At 38.8% G+C, this 26243-nt stretch overlaps 1 protein-coding gene across 1 annotated transcript in view; it reads right to left on the bottom strand.

The window, feature by feature from the left end:
• plxnc1 (plexin C1) overlaps nt 1–25535 on the bottom strand; it is a 146925-nt gene extending 121390 nt beyond the window's left edge. The window contains exons 1-8 of the mRNA XM_039762158.1: nt 24477–25535; nt 17282–17413; nt 16126–16260; nt 15948–16048; nt 10035–10158; nt 9776–9944; nt 6262–6355; nt 5518–5568 (exon numbers count right to left, since the gene is read on the bottom strand). Coding sequence (XP_039618092.1) covers nt 5518–5568; nt 6262–6355; nt 9776–9944; nt 10035–10158; nt 15948–16048; nt 16126–16260; nt 17282–17413; nt 24477–25385 — 1715 coding nt within the window. The 5' untranslated portion in view covers nt 25386–25535. The remainder of the gene's footprint in view (nt 1–5517; nt 5569–6261; nt 6356–9775; nt 9945–10034; nt 10159–15947; nt 16049–16125; nt 16261–17281; nt 17414–24476) is intronic.
• Between the last annotated feature and the right edge of the window lie 708 nt (nt 25536–26243).

Below are 26243 nucleotides of genomic sequence, written 5' to 3'. Positions count from 1 at the left end.
GTCTGATTTGTGCAAAAAAAAACTTTCATTTGTAATACAAACTTTAGAAACATCCTCAAAATCTTTAATACATGAAATGCAGTCCACAAATGGTAGCTTAAACGCATTGACTGGGGTGCAGACTTGAATATCTCAGTTTTTACTACAAAACCCTGCAGGAAACTCAGGTGAAAGCAAACAGAGGTTGCTTTGTGAACAGGAGAGGCAACTTCAGTATATGCCTGTGCTTTCAATCGATTGTAACTCCATTCCTCAATCCATTTTCTTTCCTTATTTTAAAAATGCTAATAAGTCTGTGCTATAAATATGAGAGGAAGTCCTGAGAGCAAGTGCAAGGGCAGCAAGTCCTTTTAGCATAATATCTCTTTTTGAAGTCAAAATTCACGCTGCCAATGAGTACATTTTTAAATTTGATATGAACATTTCAGAATTATTCATTTCAAATTTTATTCTCAACTAGCAGAATACCCGCGCTTCGCAGCGGAGAAGTAGTGTGTTAAAGAAGGTACGAAAAAGAAAAGGAAAACTTTGAAAAACAACGTAACTTGATTGTTAATGTAATTGTTTTGTCATTGATATGAGTGTTGTTCTCATATCTATCTATCTATATATATATATATATATATCTATCTATATATATATATATATATGTTGTTTTCATATCTATCTATATATATATCTCTATCTATCTATCTATCTCTATATATATATATACCCGCTTGGCAGCGAGAAGTAGTGTGTTAAAGAAGGAAAGAGAAAGAAAAGGAAACATTTTGAAAATAACGTAACATGATTGTCAATGTAATTGTTTTGTCACTGTTATGAGTGTCGCTGTGATATATATATATATATATAGCAAAATACCAGCTTCATGCGATGTCATGTGTTAAAGAAGTTATGAAAAGAAAAGGAAACATTTTAAAAATAATGTAACATGATTGTCAAAGTAATTGTTTTGTGTATTTGGCGGCAGCGTCACAAAGTTTTTTTCGTCTAGCTGCATCAGAAAATGTACCACAACGTCTGACATGCCTCCTTTTTAGTGTTTTCTCACAGCTTGGATTGCTGCTGTCATATATATACACACACACACACACACAAACACACACACACACACACATACATACATATATATACACATACATATCTTCATATCTACATATCTATATACATATCTACATATACACACATATATATATATATATATATATATATATATATATATATATATATATATATATATACATACCTATCTAGGTGTATAGCTTTGGTCACTGAGTGCAAGGGAAAAATAATAAAATATAGTCTATAAGTTATTAAACAGTAAAACATTAACGTTTTAAGAAGTACAGGTACATTGAGCACTACTGGAGTGGTTTCAGGTAAACTACATTTTAAAGACTGTGTAACACAACAGGTAAGTAACTAACAGCAGCTAAAATGTATATGGATCATCTCTCGGTAGTTGATCCCTTTTGAAAGGCGCTACACGACGGCTGTGGTATAGAAATTACATTTTCTATGTGAACGTTCAAATTTGTGCCTCTGGTAATGTGCCTTACCGGCATTTAAAGAAAATTAGTTTTGTGTCCTCTGCAGTGTTAAGAGAGAAAGGCTTTGGTTTGGGATAAAAGGTGTAAAGAAAGGAAAGTTGCCTTTTTCTTTTATATAGTATAGAGATGTGTTCGCTGACGTTATGATCGCCTTGTGTAGACTGGTGAGACGTCCCGCCATTAATCGGCTGTGATGGCACTGTCAGTCCTCCACTCGTGTGCGTGTTTCATAATCCGAGGTGAGGACCTCATAATCGTATACGTGCAAAAGAAAGTGTGAATCGCCTTAATATTATTTTGCCGTGGTGTAGAAAAGGGGTCCCGTGTTTGCACTTGTCTGGGCTATAGCGCAGGGGGAGGATGAAAAAAATTAAAAGTGCTCACTTTGACTTAAGGCAGAAGCGCAGTCAGCGTCTCAAAGGCCGGCACAGCTATGCGCGTGCGCTGGCTGCTCGACTTTTGCTGGGCAGGAGACCACAGTTTTTGCAGACACGTTCATGATATCAAAAGTCTCAGCGCTCTTTGGAGGTCATTCATATATTATATATATAGCAAAATCCCGCGTCTCGCAGCGAGAAGTAGTGTGTTAAAGAAGTAATGAAAAGAAAAGGAAACATTTTAATAATAACGTAACATGATTGACATTGTCATGAGTGTTGCTGTCATATATATGCCTGCCTAAATAAGTCACCCTCGCTTTGCTCTTACTTTATTTACCGTTCATTTAATCATGGCTATTGGCGGAAAAATTATAAAATGGAAGGAGGATGGCTTTACCAAAACAATTATTGATGGCGAATCGATTATTCATAAAGCTTGAATTGGTGATGTTTTTCTGTGTTAACCTCATATTTTTCAGACTTCTTCTCAAACTAAGGTGGTGCGAGGATAAAATGAATCGGGATGCGCTGATCAATGTAATCGTGTACAGTACCAGGAAATCATGCATTGACAAAAGCTCCCTTTGCTTGTAATGCAAAGTGTGATTAAATGCATTATTTTTTAACGCGTTATGGAGCACATGCATCGAAGCTTCTCAGCTGTGCTTGTGCTAAGAAAAGGACAGATTTTAAAAATAACGTAACACGATTGTCAATGTGACCTTTTGTAAGTAGTGTCTGGAGGATTCAGTGTGGAGAAACTCTATAGAGACAGCGTGTGTATTAACTTGTGGATTTTTCTGTGAGTATTTGGTGGCAGTCTGACAAAGTTGCTTCGAAGACGGCATTAGCTGAGCTCAGCTCAGACCGAAATTAGATGAATGGGAGGGGAGATGATGACGTGACTCCCCCCGCCTTAACTGTCAATCCCCCACAAACACAGTCTCTCGGAATTTGCATAAGCACACCCCTTCACCTACAATTTTAACTTAGTTATAAAGTGATCAAAACTCTCGTTTATATCCTGCGTCCTCTCATTAAACTTGTATCCCGCATTACCTGTGGGCATGTGAAACGCCAGCGGTAGCCTGTCTATGAACTTAGTTTAAAGTTTAGGTTTACACCTTGCTTTCTTTCCGAGGCAGCAACACTCATGAATATGGTAGTATATGTCACTCGCTCGCTTCTTATTGTTTTTCGCTGCGTTCTCAATTATATAATGCATGTTTTCTTAAGCGCTTTTTGCAGGTCTTCCTGGTTTTCTACGCACTGCGTTGACAATCAGTTCACGTGATTACGGGGGCGTGATGATGTCACACGAAACTCCGCCCTTCCAGCTCAACTCCATTACAGTTAATGGAGAAAAATACCTTCCAGTTATGACCATTAGGCGTAGAATTTCGAAATGAAACCTGCCCAACTTTTGTAAGTAAGCTGTAAGGAATGAGCCTGCCAAATTTCAGCCTTCTACCTACACGGGAAGTTGGAGAATTAGTGATGAGTCAGTGAGTGAGTGAGTGAGTGAGTGAGTGAGTGAGTGAGTGAGTGAGTGAGTGAGTGAGGGCTTTGCCTTTTATTAGTATAGATACATTTAAAATTGGATATTAAGTGTTTAAATTTAGTAAAATAGCTTATAAATTTTAAATCGGTTTGTTAAAATGTGATCTTATGTGCATTGTTTGAGGATTGCATAATGGACACATACTTTAACCATCTGTAGTAAAGGATACTTGTTTCAGTTTTCTTCAGCTATCATTTGTTCATCAAACTTCCCTTTCCTTATCTTTGTTGCATTTTTCTGCACCATCTGTTTAAAATGGGCACAGACAAAATAAATAACTTGCAAAACTGAACTGTGTCGATACTTTCATCCTTTGGTCAGGACTGCGAAACCTTTCTGCGGGCACTCTTCAAAAGTTAAAGTATATTCGTTTCTTTAATTTGTTATATATGGGGTGCTAAATAGGAACATATATTGAGTTTTGAAATATATAGAGCCAAATAGATTAGATTTGTGAATACAGAGTCATTTAAATATATATATACACTGCAAAAACCACCACATGGAATCAATTCTGACTACATAAAATCCCATCCATCTATCCATTTTCCAACCCGCTGAATCCGAATACAGGGTCACAGGGGTCTGCTGGAGCCAATCCCAGCCAACACAGGGCACGAACCAATCCTGGGCAGGGTGCCAACCCACAGCAGGACACACACAAACACGGGCCAATTTAGAATCACCAATCCACCTAACCTGCATGTCTTTGGATTGTGGGAGGAAACCGGAGCGCCCGGAGGAAACCCACGCAGACACAGGGAGAACATGCTAGCGAACCCAGGTCTCCTAACTGAGAGGCAGCAGCGCTACCACTGTGCCACCGTGCCGCCCTTACATAAAATCATAATAAATATTTAGAATTTATAATATATAAATTGGAATCAGAGATATATATTTAGTGAATTCAGAACATATAAAGTCGTTGGCTGGCACGAGCCTTGGTGATGTCCAACTTGAATTTTCCTGATTTAATCATAATCTTAAATTCATACACAATAAAAGCATAATCTGTTTTTTCAGAGCTTCATCAGGTCAGTTGTCCTTGGTTAAACTACAAAGTTTCAACAGCACATTTTTTCAGAGTATAACAACATTTTTTCTCATTTTGTTTTATTTCTGCAGATGAGCACTGATGCAGCTTTTGTCTAACTTCAATTAGTTTACTTTTTCAGATTCATTTAATTCATTCTTAAGCTTGTTTAAAATATAATCCAGTGGGTAATCAATTGTAGCAATATATATATACAGGTATATATATATATATATATATATATATATATATATATATATATATATATATATATATATATATATATATATATATATATATATATATATATATATATAATTTACTTGAGTGATTTAAATTGGGTTCATGAAGCTGATTGATATAGATGTTTTAATTTCTTTTACTAACAACCTAAGATTATATTTTCTAACCAATCCTTCTGGTGCATATCAGGTCCAAAGCAGGAAACGGCCTCAGTCAGAGCACCAAGCCATCAACGTGGCTAATTGTGGAATCAACAAGTGGAACCTTCGAGGAATGTGGGAGAAAAAGCAGAAGAGGACCTTGGGAAAACCCCATGTAACTTATCAGACAACAACCAAGCTCAAGATCTGAACCCTGGGTGTTGGATCTGCCAACATTGCACATGTAAGAAAAAGTTACTGAACAAAAACAATTTACAGAATTAAAAATACTAGAAATCAAAATGCATGTACAATATTTCATTTAATCTAAAATTACAATAAGTGTAGGTACAAGAATAGGATAATACAGGGAATGTCAGAATAAGTAAATGAAATGACTGGCAGAGCACTCTAAAATTAATAAGCATTGAGTTACATGTAGTATAGTGTTAGCATTAAAGCCATAAATGCATTGAAAAATATATTTTCCTTGTTAAATGCTGCAGTGGGGAGGGATTTCTAAAATGTACAAATTAAAAATACAAAACATAGTAACTTTTATGATGGATTCAAGTTTGATCTTCAAGGATGAATGGACAAAAAGCACTGCTGCTTTTTGGTACACCATCGGCAACCACTGGGAGGACAGTCTAAACAGCTTAATCAAAAACAGAAAAAAAACAGGCAAATATTAAGATGATGAATTGTGTATACTCTTTAAGTCAACATTAAATAACATGAAAATCAGTTGTTAACAAAGTAAGATTATTCAATTATAACTGACTGATTGGCAAAACCTCTAATATATTACTTCACCATGCAGTTTACGGAGAAGCTGAAAAGAGTTCTTAACTGAACAAGTACTATGGCTGATTTAACTTAAGAAATAATTAAATATATGCTGTATAGTGTATATCCATTCATATACTGAACATTTGTAATCAAATTGTACAGTCACAGGGTGCCAGACCATATCCTAGCAGTACTGGGACTAACGTGGAAACTATCCCTGAACAGTAAGCCACTGAAAAGCACTTTCACACACACCCACATTTCTGATAGTGAACCACTTCTGAATTTTTACAAATCAAACATGTGCATGTCTACTATGGAGGAGCGAAACTGGGCTTCCAAAGAGATAAACCCGCACAGACAAAGGGAATGCATGTAAAGTCCATGCTGGATGACATTCTAACCCATTGTTTATTAGGTGTCAAATATAAATTTGCAGTCCAACTTCAGGAGAACTTTCTCAATATTTAAAATATTGTACCTCTACAAACTTTAGAGATGCTAATTTTTCCACTCTGTGTTCACTGAACATTATATTTATTGAAGTTGTACCACTTACTATGAAGTGATTATAGATCCAGAAGAGGAGTCTACACTTAAAGTTTCAACGATGTTCCATGAATCAATCCTGAAATTAAGTTTGATACATAAACCTGAAAGAAACAGCACAAAATGTAATCGTAAAATTCTAATATCTGGAACAAAATGAAAGAGAGCAATGCAACTGTGCATAAATACTGTCAAACATACACGCTTAAGGGGCACCATCAGAGTTACGACAAAGTAAGCACTGAATCTCAGAAACATTTGCAGGTGCAGTCACTAACTTTTCCTTTTCATTTAGAGACCTGAAAACCACCAGCCACAACACAACTGACATAACTTTCTCCATCAAGCCAAAAGCTCTGCCCCTTCTGTTTCACGCTCCATATAAGTACGCACCAAAGTGTAAGCAACCAATCATTAATGAACCTACAAATAATGGTGACGAAGCTCCTCTGCAGAAGCGCTGAAACCCCCTGTTCTATTGTCTTACCTTTCTGTTAAGAGCATAGACAGCTCTTCCTTTCTTTTTCTTGATTTGACACCCTTATTAATTGGGGTTATACTTGTGGAGGTTCTTAATACTTTATTAAAGAATAATGTTTGGGATAAAGACACAATCTACAGTACCTTGATTTACCCTTATACTCCACAATTTAAAATTATAAATCAAACAATTCAAATGTGATTAAAGTGCACATTGCAGAATCTAAGGGTATTTGCATATACTTGTATTTCAGTCACATCTTGTAGGAGTGACAACACTTTTATAAATTCCCCCCATTTCAGAGCACCATAATGTTTGGGACATAGCAATGCTAGGTACATTAAAACAGTCATATTCAGTACTTTGTTGCATATCCCTTGCATGCAATGACTGCTTGAAGTCTGCGATTCATAGACATCCCCTGGTGCTGTCCCAAACATCATGGAGGGCACTGTACAAAGGGACTCTCCAGAATATGTATGAAGGAGTGTTTGCGTAACATGCAGGCACCAGGGATCTTCCTTAAGCATTTAACACTTTGATCTGCTTATATGTTGAGTTATGAGATAAAAAGACCAATTTTCTGGTGAATGTTATTTTTCTGATGATATTGTGCTGTGTTGGATCAGAAATGAGCCCATTGAGAGGAAGTTAGAAGAATGGAGAAGGGCTTTGAAAGATTAAAGAGGATTAAAGTTAATAGGAAGAAGACAGACTATTTGAAGTTTAATGATGTTCAGGTTTCAGGCGATAGCGTGCAGTGAGAGCCATTCAAAGGAGTGGATGAGTTTAAATATCTACGATTAGTGGTAGCCCAGGATGTAAAATTAAGAGCAGAGATAACCCACAGAGTGCAATGTGGATGGAACAATTGGAAGAGTGTATCAAGAGTGTTGTGTGACTGAAGAATTAAGGCGAGTTTCAATGTAATGTTTTTATGACAGTGGTAAGGAGCTGAGACATGGGAAGTAAATATAGTGCAGGAAAAGAACTTGGATGTGGCAGAAATAAGAAAGTTGAGAAGGATTTATGGAGTTACAAATAAGGACATAATAAAAAAAATGAGACAATCAGGGCTACACCAAAAGTGGGAGAGATATCTAAGAAGCACATGTGATGAGGAGAGACAATGTATACTGGTATGTGGGCAAAAGAGTGATGGAAATGGAAGTACAAGGGAAGAGAAAGTGGGGAGAAAGAAGCAGAGGTGGGTGGATAAAGTAAAAGAAAATTGGAAGGAAAAGTGTTGACTGGGGACGAAAGTGCAGGATGAAAGCTGTATGGGGAAGGTTCATGATGCAAATTGAGCCAACACAGAAGTGAGTAAAGATGAACAGGAAGAAGTTTTTTTATTAGCTTTATTAGAAGAAGTAGCAGTGGTAGAAGTACAAACATTCAACTCATATAGTAGGACTCAACAAAAACCTTGGACGACGTTTTCCCTTGCCCGGACGCGGGTCACCGGGGCCCCCCTCTGGAGCCAGGCCTGGAGGTGGGGCCCGATGGCGAGAGCCTGGTGGCCGGGCCTGCACCCAAGGGGCTCGGCCGGGCACAGCCCGAAGAGGTAACATGGGTCCTCCTTCCCATGGGCTCACCACCTATGGGAGGGGCCAAGGAGGTTGGGTGCAGTGTGAGTTGGGTGGTGGCCGAAGGCGGGGACCTTGGCGGTCTGATCCTCGGCTACAGAAACTGGTTGTTGGGACGTGGAATGTCACCTCTCTGAAGGGGAAGGAACCTGAGCTAGTGCGCGAGGTCGAGAGGTTGTGGCTAGATATAGTCGAACTCACCTCGACGCACAGCTTGGACTCTGGAACCAATCTCCTTGAGAGGAGCTGGACTCTCTACCATTCTGGAGTTGCCCCCAGTGAGAGGCGCCGAGCAGGTGTGGGCATACTTATTCCCCCCCGACTTGGAGCCTGTGCATTGGGGTTTACCCCGGTGGATGAGAGGGTGGCCTCCCTCCGTCTTCGGGTGGGGGGAAGGGTCCTGACTGTTGTTTGTGCGACTCGGGACGTTGTGGGTCGGTGGGGGGAGTACTTCGAAGACCTCCTCAATCCCACTAACATGCCTTCCAACTTTTATGAACAGAATTTCTAGGCGCAGCCAGGGTGTTGAAGGGGTCCGGTTTGGTGGACTCAGGATTGGGTCACTGCTTTTTGCAGATGATGTTGTCCTGTTTGCTTCATCAGGCCGTGATCTTCAGCTCTCCCTGGAACGGTTCGCAGCTGAGTGTGAAGCGGCTGGGATGAGAATCAGCACTTCCAAATTAGAGACCATGGTCCTCAGCCGGAAAAGGGTGGAGTGCCCTCTCAGGGTTGGGGGTGAGATCCTGCCCCAAGTGGAGGAGTTCAAGTATCTCGGGGTCTTGTTCATGAGTGAGGGAAGAATGGACCGTGAGATTGACAGGCGGATTGTTGCGGCATCTGCAGTGATGCGGGCTCTGCATCGGTCGGTCGTGGTGAAAAAGGAGCTGAGCCATAAGGCAAAGCTCTCAATTTACCAGTTGATCTATGTTCCTACCCTCACCTATGGTCATGAGCTATGGGTAGTGACCAAAAGAACGAGATCACGAATACAAGCGGCTGAAATGAGTTTCCTCCGCAGGGTGTCTGGGCTTTCCCATAAAGATAGGGTGAGAAGCTCAGTCATCCGGGAGATGCTCAGAGTAGAGCCGCTGCTCCTCCGCATCAAGAGGAGTCAGATGAGGTGACTCGGGCATCTGATCAGGATGCCTCCTGGACGCCTCCCAGGTGAGGTGTTCCGGGCACGTCCAACCGGGAGGAGGCCCCAGGGAAGACCCAGGACACGCTGGAGGGACTATGTCTCCCGGCTGGCCTGGGAACGCCTTGGGATTCTCCTGGAAGAGCTGGAAGAAGTGGCCGGGGAGAGGGAAGTCTGGGCCTCTCTGCTTAAGCTGCTACCCCCGCGACCCGACCCCGGATAAGCGGAAGAGGATGGATGGATGGATGAATTTAAAAAAGGTGATAATGATCATACAAGAGCTTCCCCTTTCTTTTTTAACCAAGTGTTACCATCTACTCACTTTTTAAAGGAAGTTTCACGCTTGGAAAGCTGCAAGAGCAGTTGGGAAATGACACATTTTCTTCTTCACAAAGAACATTTTCATTGTTAAGTATGGATACTTGACAGCTGAATGATCTGTTCCCACTATAGTGGACAGACACCTGAGCCTTCATATTAAATGAAAGAACCTATGAAAACAAACATGACAACAAAAAGAATGAACACAGATAATAGACCTTCAAATATTTTAAATGTTATGATACAAAAGACGTTACTACCTGCTCAGTTCCATTTTTAGCTTTTGTAATTTCATAAGAGATCATTTGTGTTGAATCAGTGAGTGTATTTGGTATGGAAATCCAGACTGCATGGGAATCTTTACATTCGCTTAAAAATGTACATCTATAAAAACAAAAAAAACAAGGATAATAATACACACATGGCATTAGAAAATTACACGTTTAGTGGCCGTGAAGTATCATTTGAAAACCTTGATTTTCAAATTTGCTAAATTATTACTAAACTGTAAAAAAGTAAAAGTACATTTTACAATGCAAACAGAATAACATAACATCCTCACAACCACTTAATTCAATTCAGAGTAGAAGGGCAAGAGCACTGGAGAGGGAACAAGTCCATCACTGGACCCTTTTATACACACAGGGGAAAGTTATAATTAACTTAATGCACATTTCTTTCTGCATATGGGGGAAAAATGAAGGAAGAATTGTTCAGACTCCACATGGGCAACATTTTGGTACAGAATTAAAACATGATATTGTATCTGCAAGATGGATGAGCACAGTGCTCTTTGTAAACTGATGAACCAAACAGGAAAGTGAAGAAATCACCTGCATTGTGCTCTTTCTGATCCAAATGTCACTAAAATGGCTGGCATTCTCTTCCACCCTATAGTTCCTCACAAAATGGTTTCTGAATTATGGTTGCAAAGTTTACACTTTTTCTGCTCAAAGTTGGAAATCTTCTCAAGAAATCTACTCAATATATATAAAATTCTAAGCCTAAAAGTGCAACTAATTTATGTGACTTTTTATGTCACGTTTTTTGTTAGATTTTCAGATTCTTATTCTGTTTTTAAATTATAAAGTAAAAAATATCAAGAACTCGTGTCCCCTGAGACGAGACTTTGAGATTAAGATTTAACCACACCCGGGGCCAGAAATAAAAGACAAAGAGTAGGACAACTGCTGTACAGGCTTTTAAATGTTTGAAGTGCTGTGTGAGATGCAGATCACATGGCACAGCAGCAGCAGCAAGCCAGCAGCTGATCGAGCAAAGATGAGGTAAAAAAATTTATTCTATTATCTGTCTCTGACATGCAGGTAATGTTGCTGGTTGTACAAAGAACAGAAATGAAGAGGAAAGACATAATTAAAGTTAAATAAAAACCTGCCTATACTGTACAGTCCTTTGCAACAAGACCAGATGTTGCATATGTTGGTATTAACTGTTGCAGGCAATAATTAAACTGGACATATCTTCATTTGCATATAAAAGTAGGTGATATAGTCAAAAATCCATGTTAGGTTATAATTAAAAATTTGGTGTCTTTGGCAGATGCTGGCATAATGTATTTGTAGACGTTTTCAAACTGAAATCTGTTTTTGAACAAATAACAAATCTATTAATTATTAAGTCTGCACAGAGGTCCACCTCTTTATCCATTGAAACACTTGTTCATGCTCTGCTGCTCCAATAGGTTAGATGGAAGGTATATTTTTTCTATTCCTGCTGACAATCACACAGGACTCTGTGTAATATCCTTAAAGGAGTAAGCTTATTAATTACACGCTGTTTAAATACAAGTTAATACACAAAGACATTACCTTTAAGACATCAATACACCTACATAAAATCCCATTTCCCATATAACTTTTATGATATAACATGCATTACTTTTAAAGGTATTCACAAGCTTTATAACAACAATGGAACAAAACAGGTTTTATTTTCAGTGGACAGCATGTGTAGCTGACTTGCTTTTCTCCGTATATCCATCCATGTTCTGTCATGGTTAGCCAAGCTGCCTAAATCACGTGGGTGGGTTGAAGGGTTGCCTTCGCTGCAGTACACTGGAATAGCCTTTTGTGAGATCTGTGGAGTTGGTGAGGGGGTTGGGGGGGAATTGTTGGACACTTGGCCTGGGTGGAGGGTGCCCAAAAATTGAACCCACAATCTCTTGGTTTTGATATGGTAACTCTAACATATAAAATGCCCTTTGAACATGATTTACAGTCATATGAAAAATGCTTTTAATTCTTTGGATTTTTGTTTATCATTGGCTGAGCTTTCAAAGTAGCAACTTCCTTTTAATACATGACATCCCTTATGGAAACAGCAGTATTTCAGCAGTGACATTAAGTTTATTGGATTAACAGAAAATATGCAATATGCGTCATAACAAAATTAGACAGGTGCATGAATTTGGGCACCCCAACAGAGATATTACATCAGTAGTCGAGCCTACTTTTACAAATATAACAGCCTCTAGACGCTTCCTTTAGCCTTTGATGAGTGTCTGGATTCTGGATGGAGGTATTTTTGACCATTCTTCCATACAAAATCTCTCCAGTTCAGTTAAATTTGATGGCTGCCGAGCATGGACAGCCTGCTTCAAATCATCCCATAGATTTTCAATGATATTCAAATCAGGAGACTTTGACAGCCATTCCAGAACATTGTACTTCTCCCTCTGCGTGAATGCCTCTGTAGATTTCGAACTGTGCTTTGGGTCATTGTCTTGTTGGAATATCCAACCTCTGCATAACTTCAACTTTGTGACTGATGCTTGAACACTATCCTGAAGAATTTGTTGATATTGGGTTGAACTCATCCGACCCTCGACTTTAACAAGGGCATCAGTCCCTGAACTAGCCACACAGCCCCACAGCATGATGGAACCCCCATCAAATTTGACTGTAGGTAGCAGGTGTTCTTCCGCCATGCAAAGCGCTTTATGTTATGACCAAATAACTCAATTTTTGTTTCATCAGTCCAAAGCATTTTGTTCCAAAATAAATCTGGCTTGTCTAAAATGAGCATTTGCATACAACAAGTGACTCTGTTTGTGGCGTGAGTGCAGAAAGGGCTTCTTTCTCATTACTCTGCCATACAGATGTTCTTTGTGCAAATTGCACTGAACTGTAGAATGAAGTACAGATACACCATCTGCAGCAAGATGTTCTTGCAGGTCTTTGGAGGTGATCTGTGGGTTGTCTGTAGCCATTTTCACAATCCTGCGCATATGTCGCTCCTGTATTTTTCTTGGCCTGCCAGACCTGGGATTAACAGCAACTGTGCCTGTGGCCTTCCATTTCCTGATTACATTCCTTAAAGTTGAAAGTGACAGTTTACACCTCTCAGATAGCTTTTTGTAGCCTTCCCCTAAACCATGATGATGAACAATCTTTGTTTCCAGATCTTTTGACAGTTGCTTTGAGGATCCCATGCTGCCACTCTTCAGAGGAGAGTCAAAGGGTAGCACAACTTTCAATCGCCCACCTTAAATACCTTTTCTCATGATTGGACACACCTGTCTATCAAGGTCAAGGCTTAACAAGCTAATCCAACCAATTTGGTGTTGCAAGTAATCAGTATTGAGCAGTTACAAGCATTCAAATCAGCACAATTACACTGTACCCAAATTTTTGCACAGCCAGTTTTTCACATTTGATTTAATTTCATACAACTAAATGCAGCTTCACTAAAAATCTTTGTTCGGAAAACACTCCAGTACTCAGATGTTCCTAGGAAATGAAAGACATACCACTGTAATCTTTTCTGTTGAAAGTAGAGCAAATTATTAAGCAGGCTGAGAAGGGTTCACAAACTTTTTCTGTATGACTGTATATGACTGTAATTATGTCAGTGGAAAAGCACTTAGAGAGAATCACTCTCATTAAAATAAGCATTACGTTTGACAGAAACACTTGCAATAGGTACTTGAGAGCTTGAAGGTGGCACATTATTTTTCTTGTCATTTTGCGAGTTGAACCCAAGTCACCAGGTTTAAATAGCATTGCTAAACCACTGCACCATGTTACATACTGACTTTAGCATGCAATAGTTGTTTTCTTTTCATCCTGAAATCATAGAATATCCACACGTGGTGATGAGTGAATCCCACCAAATTTGCTTAGTGAAATTATGAAAATGTTAAGGATCATTCTTCAACTCACCAAAATGCATTCAAGTCAAATGAAAAGGAGAAAATAAACTATGAAACAGCTTCTAAAAACCAATTTTTCTAATTTGATTTTGTTGTAACTACATTTCATCTGTAATCTTAACAGACAATATAGACACAGAATTGTCATATTCTCCAGGAAATTGCAGACCTTACTAATCTCTACTTTTCTCTGCTCCTAAAAACCCACTTTTTAAATTTGGCTTTATTTAGCTTTATTTTAGTTCTAGTTTTAATAGATTTTATATGCATACAAGCATCACATCATTTTGCATCCAGAATTAATCTATACTCTTTTCTATCAACTTTTCCATTTTTTTCTATATTGGCTTTTTATGCTACCACCACCTGATCAAGGTACTGTGCAGCTGCTTGTGGTGCTGGAATTAAAATGAATACTCCAAACTGTTGATAAGACCCACTGTATTAAATATCCATCCATCCATCCATCATCCAACCCGCTATATCCTAATTACAGGGTCACGGGGGACAATTTAGAATCGTCAATGCACCTAACCTGCATGTCTTTGGATTGTGGGAGGAAACTGGAGCGCCCGGAGGAAACCCACGCAGACACGGGGAAAACATGCAAACTCCACGCAGGGAGGACCCGGGAAGCGAACCTGGGTCTCCTTACCGCGAGGCAGCAGTGTTACCACTGCGCCGCCATGCCGCCCTATAGTTTAACAATATTATTCATATTATTGACAATATTATTAAAATTGACAAATTATTGTGTTACTGTATGTTTACGGTAATCTGTTTCATTGCATTATACACAATGTCATTTGCAAACTGGAATCATGCTGAGAAGGAACAAAGAGGAAAAAATCTTTATAGTAAGAGGATTCATTAGCCAGGATGTTTGTGTGATTGTCTTTCTCCACTGATTGCTTAGGAGGAAATATAAATAAAGAAGAGCCAAGGAAACTTGACAGACTGCTGTCACTGTCCTGCTCCACTGACAGACTGAGAAGATCGTTCCTCCCCCACACTATGCGACTCTTCAATTCCACCCGGGGGAGTAAATGCTAACATTAATTTTATTTCAATTTTTTTTCATTTTTTTCATTTTTATTACTATTTAATTTAATATTGTTTCTTTGTATCAGTATACTGCTGCTGGATTATGTGAATTTCCCCTTGGGATTAATAAAGTATCCATCTATCTATCTATCTATCTATCTATCAAAACAGTCATACATTTAATCACCTCTACAATATAGCTGTTTTAACATCATTTTAAAGCATTGACCCTACGGCTTTTGGCTGCAAATTTCAAAATCCACAAACAAAAACAGAACACATCTGTGTGTTTATAATACAATATTGAACAACACGTCTGTGTCAGTTTAAATGTATTAAAAGTCCTAAATGTTTGTATTTCAGTGAGAGAAGGAGTGCATGCAACTGTTGAAAAATCTCCTTGTTAATCGGTCTCTTACTCTCCTTGATATCAGTTATTGAAGTTTTCTGTTGAGCTTCTCCAGCCTCTGAGTAATTTTTCTGTCTGCCTGTGAGAGACTCACCTAACATAATGAATCTCTCAGGGCAAAAAACATGCAAGCACAACACACTGAACTCCTTCACAGATTCAGTGCTGAAGTTTGTTAAGTTAACCTTAGGGCTCAGGATCACAAAACATTATATACTTTACCATACTGGTCATATTTCATGAGTCAGAGCACTGAACAGACCACCTAATGCAAAGCCACAAGAACATGTGAATGTGCAAGGTGCATGCAGGCAGTGAGCAGGCTGAACCTAACTTTGTAAATCATTAAATCATCAGTTCAAACAACTGTGCAATCTTGCCACCATAACTCAGACTTGTTTTTTCCTATCAGTTCCAATACAGATAACTAAAAGTTTTAATGGTGATGAGTACCTTGTGAATTAACCAGGGATGGGGATGGCAGGTAAAGACAAGTACACCTTTCACACATGGTCTGGTAAATGATTCACACACTTGTGTTAGACTTACCTCAGTAGGCTTGTGCACCATCCACAGTGAGGATCCTGAGCCGACCAGCATGATCTCATTGAGGAATACTTCTCACAATTAGCTACTTTAATTCTAGCAAACTGAAAGATATACCCATAAACACAAAATGAAGGCAGGTAGAGTTTGTTGGCAAATACACAAATTAACAAAAAAGTACCTCATTCTTAGCAGCTGCATAAACATACAGTTTCTGTGCTGGATCAATCAACATCTTATAAAACACTGACCCTCGATTACTGAACTGATATAGAAAGACTAGGCAGCTGGTTTTTCTGTCCTTGTCCATGGAAATCTAAAAAGTAAAGAATTGTTTCAAGAATGATTGAACACCGCTTAAAATTAAAACAGTGACTGAAATATATATTGAGGCAATCAGATATGCAATGAACTAATCCGTCACTTCCAAGGAGACCTCTGACTTCAACAACATACCAATATCATCTATCCAGAGAACTTCTTGCTGTTCCATTACTTTTATAAAACAATCTGGCAAACTTTTCAGCAATTTTATATAATAGGTAGGTACATGGAAATTGCAAATTACATTTATCTATCTGTCCATTGATTTTCTACCTACCTATTTTAATGTAACATCATATAAAACTAGAGCCTGTGCATGGTACCAAAACATCCTCCGAGAGCAACTTCTCCCAACCACCAAGAAAAGTTTGTTGACGAACAAGGCCTGTTTCCAGCATGGTGGAGCACCATGCCATAAGGCAAAAGTGATAACTAAGTGGCTTGGGGAACAAAACATCGACATTTTGGGTTGGCCAGGAAACTCCCCAGACCTTAATCCCATTGAGAACTTATGGTCAGTCCTGAAGAGGCGGGTGGGTAAACAAAAACCCACAAATTCTGACAAACTCTAAGCATTGATTATGTAAAAATGGGCCGTCATCAGTCAGAATTTGGCCCAGAGGTTAACTAACAGCATGCCGGGGTGAATTGCAGAGATTTTGAAAAAGAAGGGACAACACTGCAAATATTGACTCTTTGCATAAACTTAATATAATTGTCAATAAAAAATGAAATGGTTCTAATTATACTTCAGTATCATAGAAACATCTGACAAAAAGATCTAAAAATACTGAAGCAGCAAACTTTGTGAAAACCAATACTTGTGTCATTCTCAAAACGTTTGGCCACGACAATAGGGCAGTAACTGAATTGGTTAAAAGGTATACCCTGCAGACCACTGTGACTATCTGAATTATCTGCTTTTGTACATGATTAAAGCAGAACTGTAGATGAAATGACTCCCACAGACATATGCATTTATTCTGAAAAACAAGTCCTGGGGCAACCCTCACCTTTAGCACCTTTCCTTGTGCAGTTCCTATGAAGAGTATGGTCCACTGGTGGACTGTGGTTGCTGCAATAGCTGTTATGTAGGCATGGACAAGTGGAACAATAATGGGCTTCAGGTCAAAATAGCAAGGACTCTGTGAAATAAAAAGCAAATAGAAAAGCCTAAGCAAAGAAGAGTGACAAAGCATAGAGTGCACATTTTCTGAACAGTCTGTTTCAACTTGTGAGTTGAAAATGAAACATGCATACTTAACATTTCAAAAAAAAATGTAAGAATGCATTAGTAACAGGGTAGCAGGATGAAACTGGCATGCAAAGCAGGTACACGTTCAAACAATATAAACAATAAGGTACAAACAATTGGAAGTGGTGTGCACATCAATTAAAAGACTAAGAAAATAGTTGTATAGCACTTTACCCACTATATGATAATATGCCATGTTTGCCAGTTAAACTACTGGTGTTTTCAATGGCACACAGCAAACTCACACACATGTGGTCTTTTTGAAAAGCATAAGAAGTTTTGTCTTGGTAGAGTTCTATATTACTGTACTCTACTTTCCCCTTTTGTTTTCTTTAATGAGTAGCCTTTGTCAGAATGCCTCAAATCCCATAGACTTACCATGTGTACTTTATAACTTCTCCCCACCATTCCTTCTACATCTATAACCTCAGGTAATCACATAGAGTAAAAAGGACAAGCAGGAGTTATTGGTAACCATCAACCTGATTAATGTGGACATGTAGTTTCAGCCGGCACACAGACTTGTAGTTACTTAAAAATGTCTCTAGTTAAGTCATCATTTTTAGTCAGCTTTTTTCAGAACAGGCCACATGCTTGTCTCAATATGGCTGCCAAGTTGTGCTTCTCAGTGTGGTGGCTTTTTCTGTCCATGGTGTGCAAGCTGCTCCTTCATCTTGATGGTGTGTGTGTGTGTGTGTGTGAGTGTGAGTGTAAGTGTGTGTGAGAAAGAGAGAGAGAGTTGGGGGGGAGGGGTAAAGCAACCGAATGTAAACATTCTTTGTCCAAATCTTTACACCAATAGGGTGTCATGTTCCAGAATGGCCTCTGATTCAATCCAATCCCAAACAGACATACTTCAGACCAATGGGGCACACAAAACTTTCCACACCTGCCCCCAAAACCATATGATGAGCAGATGCTTGCCAGCTAGGTAATATGGCGTTCCTGTGGTGGTTGATTGAGAGAGTCCTGCTGGGACTCGCTTCCCAAACTAGTTTTACGTAGTTCCCCCAACAGTTTCATAAAATTCCTCACTTAGACCTAAAGATGGGGGTGTGGTGGTTCTTAAATATCAAACCATTGCAGTTCTTATCAATGATATTACACTAATATTAGACAAAGCCCTATAAGTTACAAATAAAGACATATAAAATATTTATCAACAACTATACAAAATTTCACACCTCAACAGAAGAAAATGAAGTTTCAAAATGATTTAACGCTGGTGTTTTATTGATATTTCCATGTTGCCAAGATAACCCAAAAATGTTAAATACAAGCAAGTATATGAGCTGATTTCAGGAAAATCTATAGCAAGTATATCTGAAAATATTGTGTACCTTTGTTGTTGCAATGTTCTTAAAATATGGTTTGGGTCACGGACATGTTTATGATCGGTCTCTGAATGCTTGTGTAGTGAAATTAGCGGAGATCATCCAAGCACAAATTCTGTGTCAATTGATGCAATGCATCACAACACGACTGACTCTCTCACAAGCAGTGAAACAATCAAATCAAACTGAGGTAACGGAGATGCAAAGATGCATATAAGAATGGGATATAGGGGAGGGAATGTCACACATCAAGATTTTGAACTGAAGGGAGCATAGCACTAGTTAAAAATGTTGAATTTGAAATTGAAGATATGGCACAGGAATGCAATTATTTTCTGGGGTATTTTGAAATTGAGTGAATACGGTAGGAGTGTACGTAATGCATACTAAAACAACAGTTTCAGTAGCCGTGGGCAACTGCTCAGTACTTTGTGTTCACTGTTATGGCATACATTGAATCTAAATTTGTAGCAGAGGCACAAAAGATTTTCCTTCAACATGCCTCAGTGTTTAATTGAAGCTTTTACTTATCACTCAATAAATAAGTGTTATCTTGCAAAGATAAAATGCATTATTATTATTACTATTATTATTATAACATACACAGAGCTATAACTCCTTATAGCACCAGAGCCTGCCGGGTGTTTACATGTTCTCCCTGTACATTTCTGGAAGGATTGGAACTGAATACTGGAAATGTGTTAGTCATATTTCCCAATTAACAAAATGTTATTCTTTCATATGCTGTGAAGTAGGTAATACCCATCCAATCCCCTAAACATTCCAAGTATAAACACTGACATCTGGTTTGGGAGTTGTCCTCCACAGACCATGGTACTTCCATTACAAATTATAATTGAACATTCAATTTCTCGGTAGGATGATCTTTACATCTCTTTCAAAAGGCTGTTTACTAGAGACATTTAATTTATCCATTCATTACATTGGGGGACGTGGGCTTAGGCAGTGACATCAGCTTGTCAACTGCCATCTGTGGATACAGATCCCCCAAACATGAGCACCTGTCTGTTCAGTTTTTTCATTCGATTGCACATTACACATGTGCTTAACCTCTTCCTCAACAGCTGTCATTAGATGACTAGAGCATGTGTGTGCATGATCAGACTGAACAGAACAGCAGTAGTATCCTGGTCGGTAGTCTTTTATACATTAAATGTTTCAATTTTGTCTACATATTTTTTTTTTATTTCACTTTATACATTTGTTTGTATTAGGAATTTGTTAGGTTTCGCATACCCATTTTGGTCACAGCACAGGGTCAGCCATTGTACAGTGTGTCTGGAGCAATTGCAGGTTAAGGGCCTTGCTCAAGGGCCCAGCAGAATAGGATCTCTTTTGGCAGTAACGGGGACTTGAAATGGCAACCATCTGGATACCAGCACACATACTTAGCCTCGGAACCACCACTCCATCCTAGGAAGCTTTTCCAAGACAAAGAACAAATTTCATATGCAAAGAACCCTTTACAGAACCTAATGGTTCTTTGTCAAGCAATCAAGCTTCAAGAAACTGTACAACAAAGTAAAGTACCATTAATGAACTTTTATTTTTAGGGGTGGGTAATGTGAAGGACATGTTTGTTGGACCATTGAGAACTGCAAGAACATGAAAAAATATACAAAGGTTTAGACAAACTGTAGACATTCAGTACTGATGCTAATCAGTAGTGTTAATCATTTCCAATTGCACTGTTCAAGGAATTATTCATCACGATTTATCCTATCACCTGTATAAAATACAAATTGTGCATACATTATTAGAAGTAATTTATCTACTTTTTAACTCAATTTATTAAATTGTTAAATGAAAACATGGATATGTTGACGTATTTGTAACCATATTAAGCACAAATACACACAATACCTTGTAGCTGTCTATAGTCAAAGTCAAAGCAAACTTTGTAATCTCAACCATATACAAGTATACAGATAGACGAAATTGCGAAGCTCAGGGTCCACAGTGTAACAAAATGACATGCAAATAAAAAATTTAAATTAAATTAAAATTAAAATTAAGATTTAAAATTAAAAAACAAACAAGACAAGACATTGTGCAAAGACAAGACAAAGAAGTAGCAGCAATACTGACGTGTAGTAAGCAATATGAATATTGATGCAATGTAGGGTATTATGTAATCTAGATAGCAAGTATGATTTTTCTCTGCAATTCCCATAATGCTGGGATACAAAAATGCTGTAAACTTCTGCAGCTGTGGCTAGACTTTATCATCATCATCATCAGAATCAGTAACAATAGGCTCTTGTCTTTGTGTAGCTGTATCCTTCACACATCAGATTGCCATCCCCTCAGAACATGAAATTCTCAGCATTTTTGTAGACTTTATGGGAATCACAGAGCAAATGTGGGAAGTGGCTGTTTGGCAAAGTTCTTCATTGTAGAAAGAAGCCATTTTTCCCTTTACTTTTGTATAGATCATCCTTATTTTATACAGATTGCCAAATAGGTATTTGTGTGTTGCCTTACTTTGTTAATTTGTTAAATGTTGCTGTTAGGAATTAATACTAATTCATTTTCTGCTTAATGTCTGTAGTTCTTGTTGTTCACTTTGCTCACATTTTATTACCCTTAATTATACCTACAAGTGATTTGATCAAGACCTTAATGTGGTTTATTCTATGTTTTGGGTAAAAGGAACTTCAAGAAAATGTTTAAAAAGCCAAAGATCATTTGAAAGAAAGTAAACTTACAGACTGATACTGTAATAACTATTTTCTGAATGTTGTGTATATTGGAAAGAACAACAAAACTGTGAATCACAAATCATTAACATCACGATTGATTGCACAGATTCTTATGGCAACATGAGTCTGAAGTTGGCTGCTTATTCGCAGCTCCTTACTCGGCTGGCTACTTATTTGATTCAAGACAGCTACTTATTCACATACAATATCTTGTGCAAAGCAGTTACTTACTCAACAGTAACAGAAGGACATGTGACTTTGATAAATAAATGTTGCCGGGCACAACATGGGTAAAGAATGAGAGTTACTGAGATGTTTAAATGGCACCATAAACAGTTGAATGTCATTGGGCCACCCCAATTTTAACAGTTTCAAGAAAGGTATACCATGTTGGGCTGGGCAGAACCCACCTGCTTTTAAATAATTTTATCCATCTTTTCTCATAACTATAAAATTAGAGTGGCCCAATGACATTTAACCCTTTATAAAGCCCATTAAACTTCACAATTAATCCCATTCATTTGATATGAAATTATGCCAGTTTTGCCAGTGCATTTGAACAATATACCCGCATTTGGCCAGGCAAAACTCAAAAGCAATTAAACAAAGACATCTGTTTTTTTCTGAAAACTGCACATTGGGGTGGTCCAACTGCATTTAATCCTTAACAGTAGCCTTTAAATTGCAGAGTAAATCTCATTTATTCGATATTACAGTGTGCCAACTTTGCCAGTACTTTTGACTCAGTTATCCGACTGGGTCTGGGCAAATCTCAAATGCAAATTAATGAAGGCATCTGTCTTTCCTTGAAAAATTGTGAAAACTGTGGTGATCCAACGCTTTTTAACTCTCTACAATGCCCATCAAATATCAAAGTAAATTTCTTTCATTAGATATTACAGTGGGTAACCTTTGCCAGCCCACTTGACAAATTTGAACTGCAAATTCGCAAAGCCATCTTTCTAATCCTGACACTTAAGATTAAGGTAACCCAACGACATTTAACCCTTTTTAGTGCCATTTAAATATCATAGCAAATCTCATTCATTATTGGGCTGGGCAAGACACAACCGTTATTTTTCAAATGCATTTTTCTGCGTGTGGAGGGGGGGATAACCGAGGTCATGATGCTCCCGGGCACCCTTGAGTCTTAATGCTGCCCTGAGTAGCTTGACTGAACAACCTGCGAATTGCTTGCGTCAGTTTAAGTCTGTTAATAAATTGAATATATGTAACATACATTAGTCTGCTAGCTTGACACTTAAACACATATCTCATACCTTTTGAAAAATGTGAAACACAGAGCCGTCAGTTTCCGAGCACTTCTCCAGGTCGAAGAGCCCCAGCCCCGTGCTGTCGGAATCACCGGTGCGCTCCGCACTGAACACCCCAACCCAGAGAGAGGAGACCCCGGAGCGCAGGAGCAGCGTGGAGGCGATCAGCTTCGTACTTGGCTTGCCTGCATAGCACAAGACTGGCGCGTACTTTAATGAGCTCAGAATCGCACTCTTGTCTTCCTTATTAGTCTCCATCCTGAATAAAGTCACGTTTGAATAACTTGAGTCAACGTGCATATTGATTACAAAATAAATTATATTTTTTATTTGAAAGCCATCAACAAACTCCAATAGGCGGACTCCAGCTATAGCCTCACGTTTAGCCAAACGCAAATGCAATTAAACAAAGACATCTGTTTTTTTCTCAAAACTGTGCAAATTGGGGTGGTCCAACTGCATTTATTCCTTTACTGTAGCCTTTAAATGGCAGAGTAAATCTCATTTATTAGATATTACAGTGTGCCAACTTTGCCAGTACTTTTGACTTAGTTATCCGCCTGGCTCTGGGCAAATCTCAAATGCAAATTAATGAAGGCATCTGTCTCTCCTTGAAAAATTGTGAAAACTGGGGTGATCCAACGCTTTTTAACTCTCTACAATGTCCATCAAATATCAAAGTAAATTTCTTTCATTAGATATTACAGTGGGTAACCTTTGCCAGCCCACTTGACAAATTTGAACTGCAAATTCACAAAGCCATCTTTCTAATCCTGGCACTTAAACTTAAGGTTGCCCAACGACATTTAACCCTTTATAGTGCCATTTAAACATCATAGTAAATCTCATTTATTATTGCGCTGGGCAAGATTCAACCGTTATTTTTCAAATGCATTTTTCTGCGTGTGGTGGGGGCCAACCGAGGTTCTGATGCTCGTGGGCACCCTTGAGTCTTAATGCTGCCCTGAGTAGCTTGACTGCTAGTACAGCCTGCGTATTACTTGTGTCAGTTTAAGTCGGTTAATAAATTGTATATGTGTAACATGCATCAGTCTGCTAACTCAGGGACGTTCTTAGGCATACGCGAACTACGCATCCGTGTAGGGCCCCGACCGTGAGGGGGGCACCCGGCCCCGCCCCGACTTACAATATATATATATATTTTTGTCGAACTGTGGGCCTGGGGCACCTGTCATGCCCCTGGCACTGCAGCCGTCTGTGCCAGTCCCAGGAAATTCAATTCAGTGCATCTCTTAGTCTTACTAACAATCTATTATCCAAACTGCAATCTTCACCTAAATCCCTAATAATAGTGTCACGCCGTCGTAACTTTGCCTAGTGCATTATAGCAAACGTTAATTTTAGACATTCGTTTCGGATTCATTCATAGAGATCCCCATAAAATCATGAAATATCTCTATATTACCGGCCTTTACCAGATCCAGAACAAAATCAATATTTTACCATTCTGCATACACATAAGCGTACATATAGGACTATTGCTCATTGCTGGGGCCTGCACATTTCTGAACCGTGTAGGGCCCCCAAACTGCTAATAACGGCCCCAGCTAACTTGACCCCGATGTAATAATAAACACTTACTGTACACACATATCTCATACCTTTTTAAAACTGTGAAACCCCGAGTCCTCAGTTTCCGAGCACTTCTCCGTCATGTTCTCCAGGTCGAAGAGCCCCAGCGCCGTGCTGTCGGAATCACCGGTGCGCACCGCACTGAACACCCCGACCCAGAGAGCGGAGTCCCCGGAGCGCAGGAGCAGCGTGGAGGCGAGCAGCTTCGTACTTGGCTTGCCTGCATAGCACAAGACTGCCGTTTTATATAAGGAGTCCAGAATCGCACGCTTGCCTTCCTTCGTAATCTCCATCCTGAATAAAGTCACGTTTGAATAACTCGAATTAACTTGCATATTGATTAAAAAATAAATGTAGTTTTTTATTTGAAAGCCATCAACAAACTCCAGTTGGACAACTCCTGCTATCTCCCCAGGTTTAATTGACGGTGATGACCCACCACCATCTTCTTGCATTGTAAATACATTGGCGGTGCCCTCTAAACTTCTTAATGTGACAATTTCAGGCGAAGTCTCTAGAGGTGTAGCAAATGTCCCCACTGCCAGATATTTTTTACCATGATTGTCATAAATGAAGCCCACGGCTGATCCATTGAGCTGCGTGGGGACAATGTATTTTTTCTTCACGGTGATGTTTGAAACGTTGTGCAAATCTCTCATTTCGCAGGCTCCTGTATCGCCCGTACCGCACAGCACGAGAGTGCTGCTTTCTTCCCACACCAGCAGGATCTTCACCCGGTTAAACTGCGATTTGTTGAGGACGAGCGCCTCTTCCACCTCCACATCCAGTCTGTGATTCAGCTTGTAAAGATAGTTGTCTGTAGCCACAAAGATCTCTTTGGCACTGATCGCCAGGTTATTAATATCACTCGGGAATCTGCGCGTCTCCTGACAAAAAGTTCCTAAGCAGAGAAAAGCAAAGGCGGCTATAAAAAACATTTTTCGTCGTCGCAGCTCAAATAATTGAATTCTAGATTATCTCCTGCTTCATACTTGATAATGAAGATTAAAGACTTCTGTGTGATCTTTTTAACAGTGTACAGCTTCCTGTTAATGCCCAAAACCTAAACGTTGCGCAGCTGAGGTTTGTGTCAGTCTATGCCATGTTATTAGTCTACTTTTACAATATTAATGTGATTGGTTTTGAACATTTTACAGTGTTTTTCATCAAACCACGTTGGCTTAATGGACCGAATGCTCTCCCCTTATTTGTCAAATTTCTAATGTTCAATAATTTAATAGTAATCTTGTCTATGTTGCAGAACAGCAGACATACAAGGAAGAAAACGTTTTTGACATCATTAAAGAAGACTGCAGCATATGATAAAGATACCTAATTTTGAGTTCTGTCTTTCCTGCCTCTCTTGCACTTTTTGGTCATAATATCCCATTTATTCTCAGCAGCATGAAGGGGGAATCATTCTTTGAAAATTTGTGTTCATACGTTTTCTTATTCATTGTTACAAAATGAAAATAAGTAATGAACTATCAAAAGTCAATCATTATTTGTCATGACTGTCAGAAGAACTGGACAAAGACACTTTTACCTCAAGATTTTTGGAGCTTGATTTTTATGTGTGTTAGTAACAATAATGAGAGTTTAAAAAGAAATGGTTTACCTTGATACATTGGTTTTAGCACAGTTCTCTCTCCCTGGATGTCAGCATAACCAAGAGGACTGGTCGTCACTTTAGAAATTAAAAAACAGAGCATGCTATGACTTAGTATCCTCTCTGATCTATGAAGAGGATGGCAGATTATACTTCTTTGTGCCACCATTATTGATAGCCTAAAGAG

This window comes from Polypterus senegalus, chromosome 8 (genome assembly GCF_016835505.1).
Source record: "Polypterus senegalus isolate Bchr_013 chromosome 8, ASM1683550v1, whole genome shotgun sequence".
Taxonomy (NCBI): domain Eukaryota; kingdom Metazoa; phylum Chordata; class Cladistia; order Polypteriformes; family Polypteridae; genus Polypterus; species Polypterus senegalus.
Note: the sequence above shows the minus strand (reverse complement) of the source record. Positions and strands in the feature narration are given on the sequence as shown.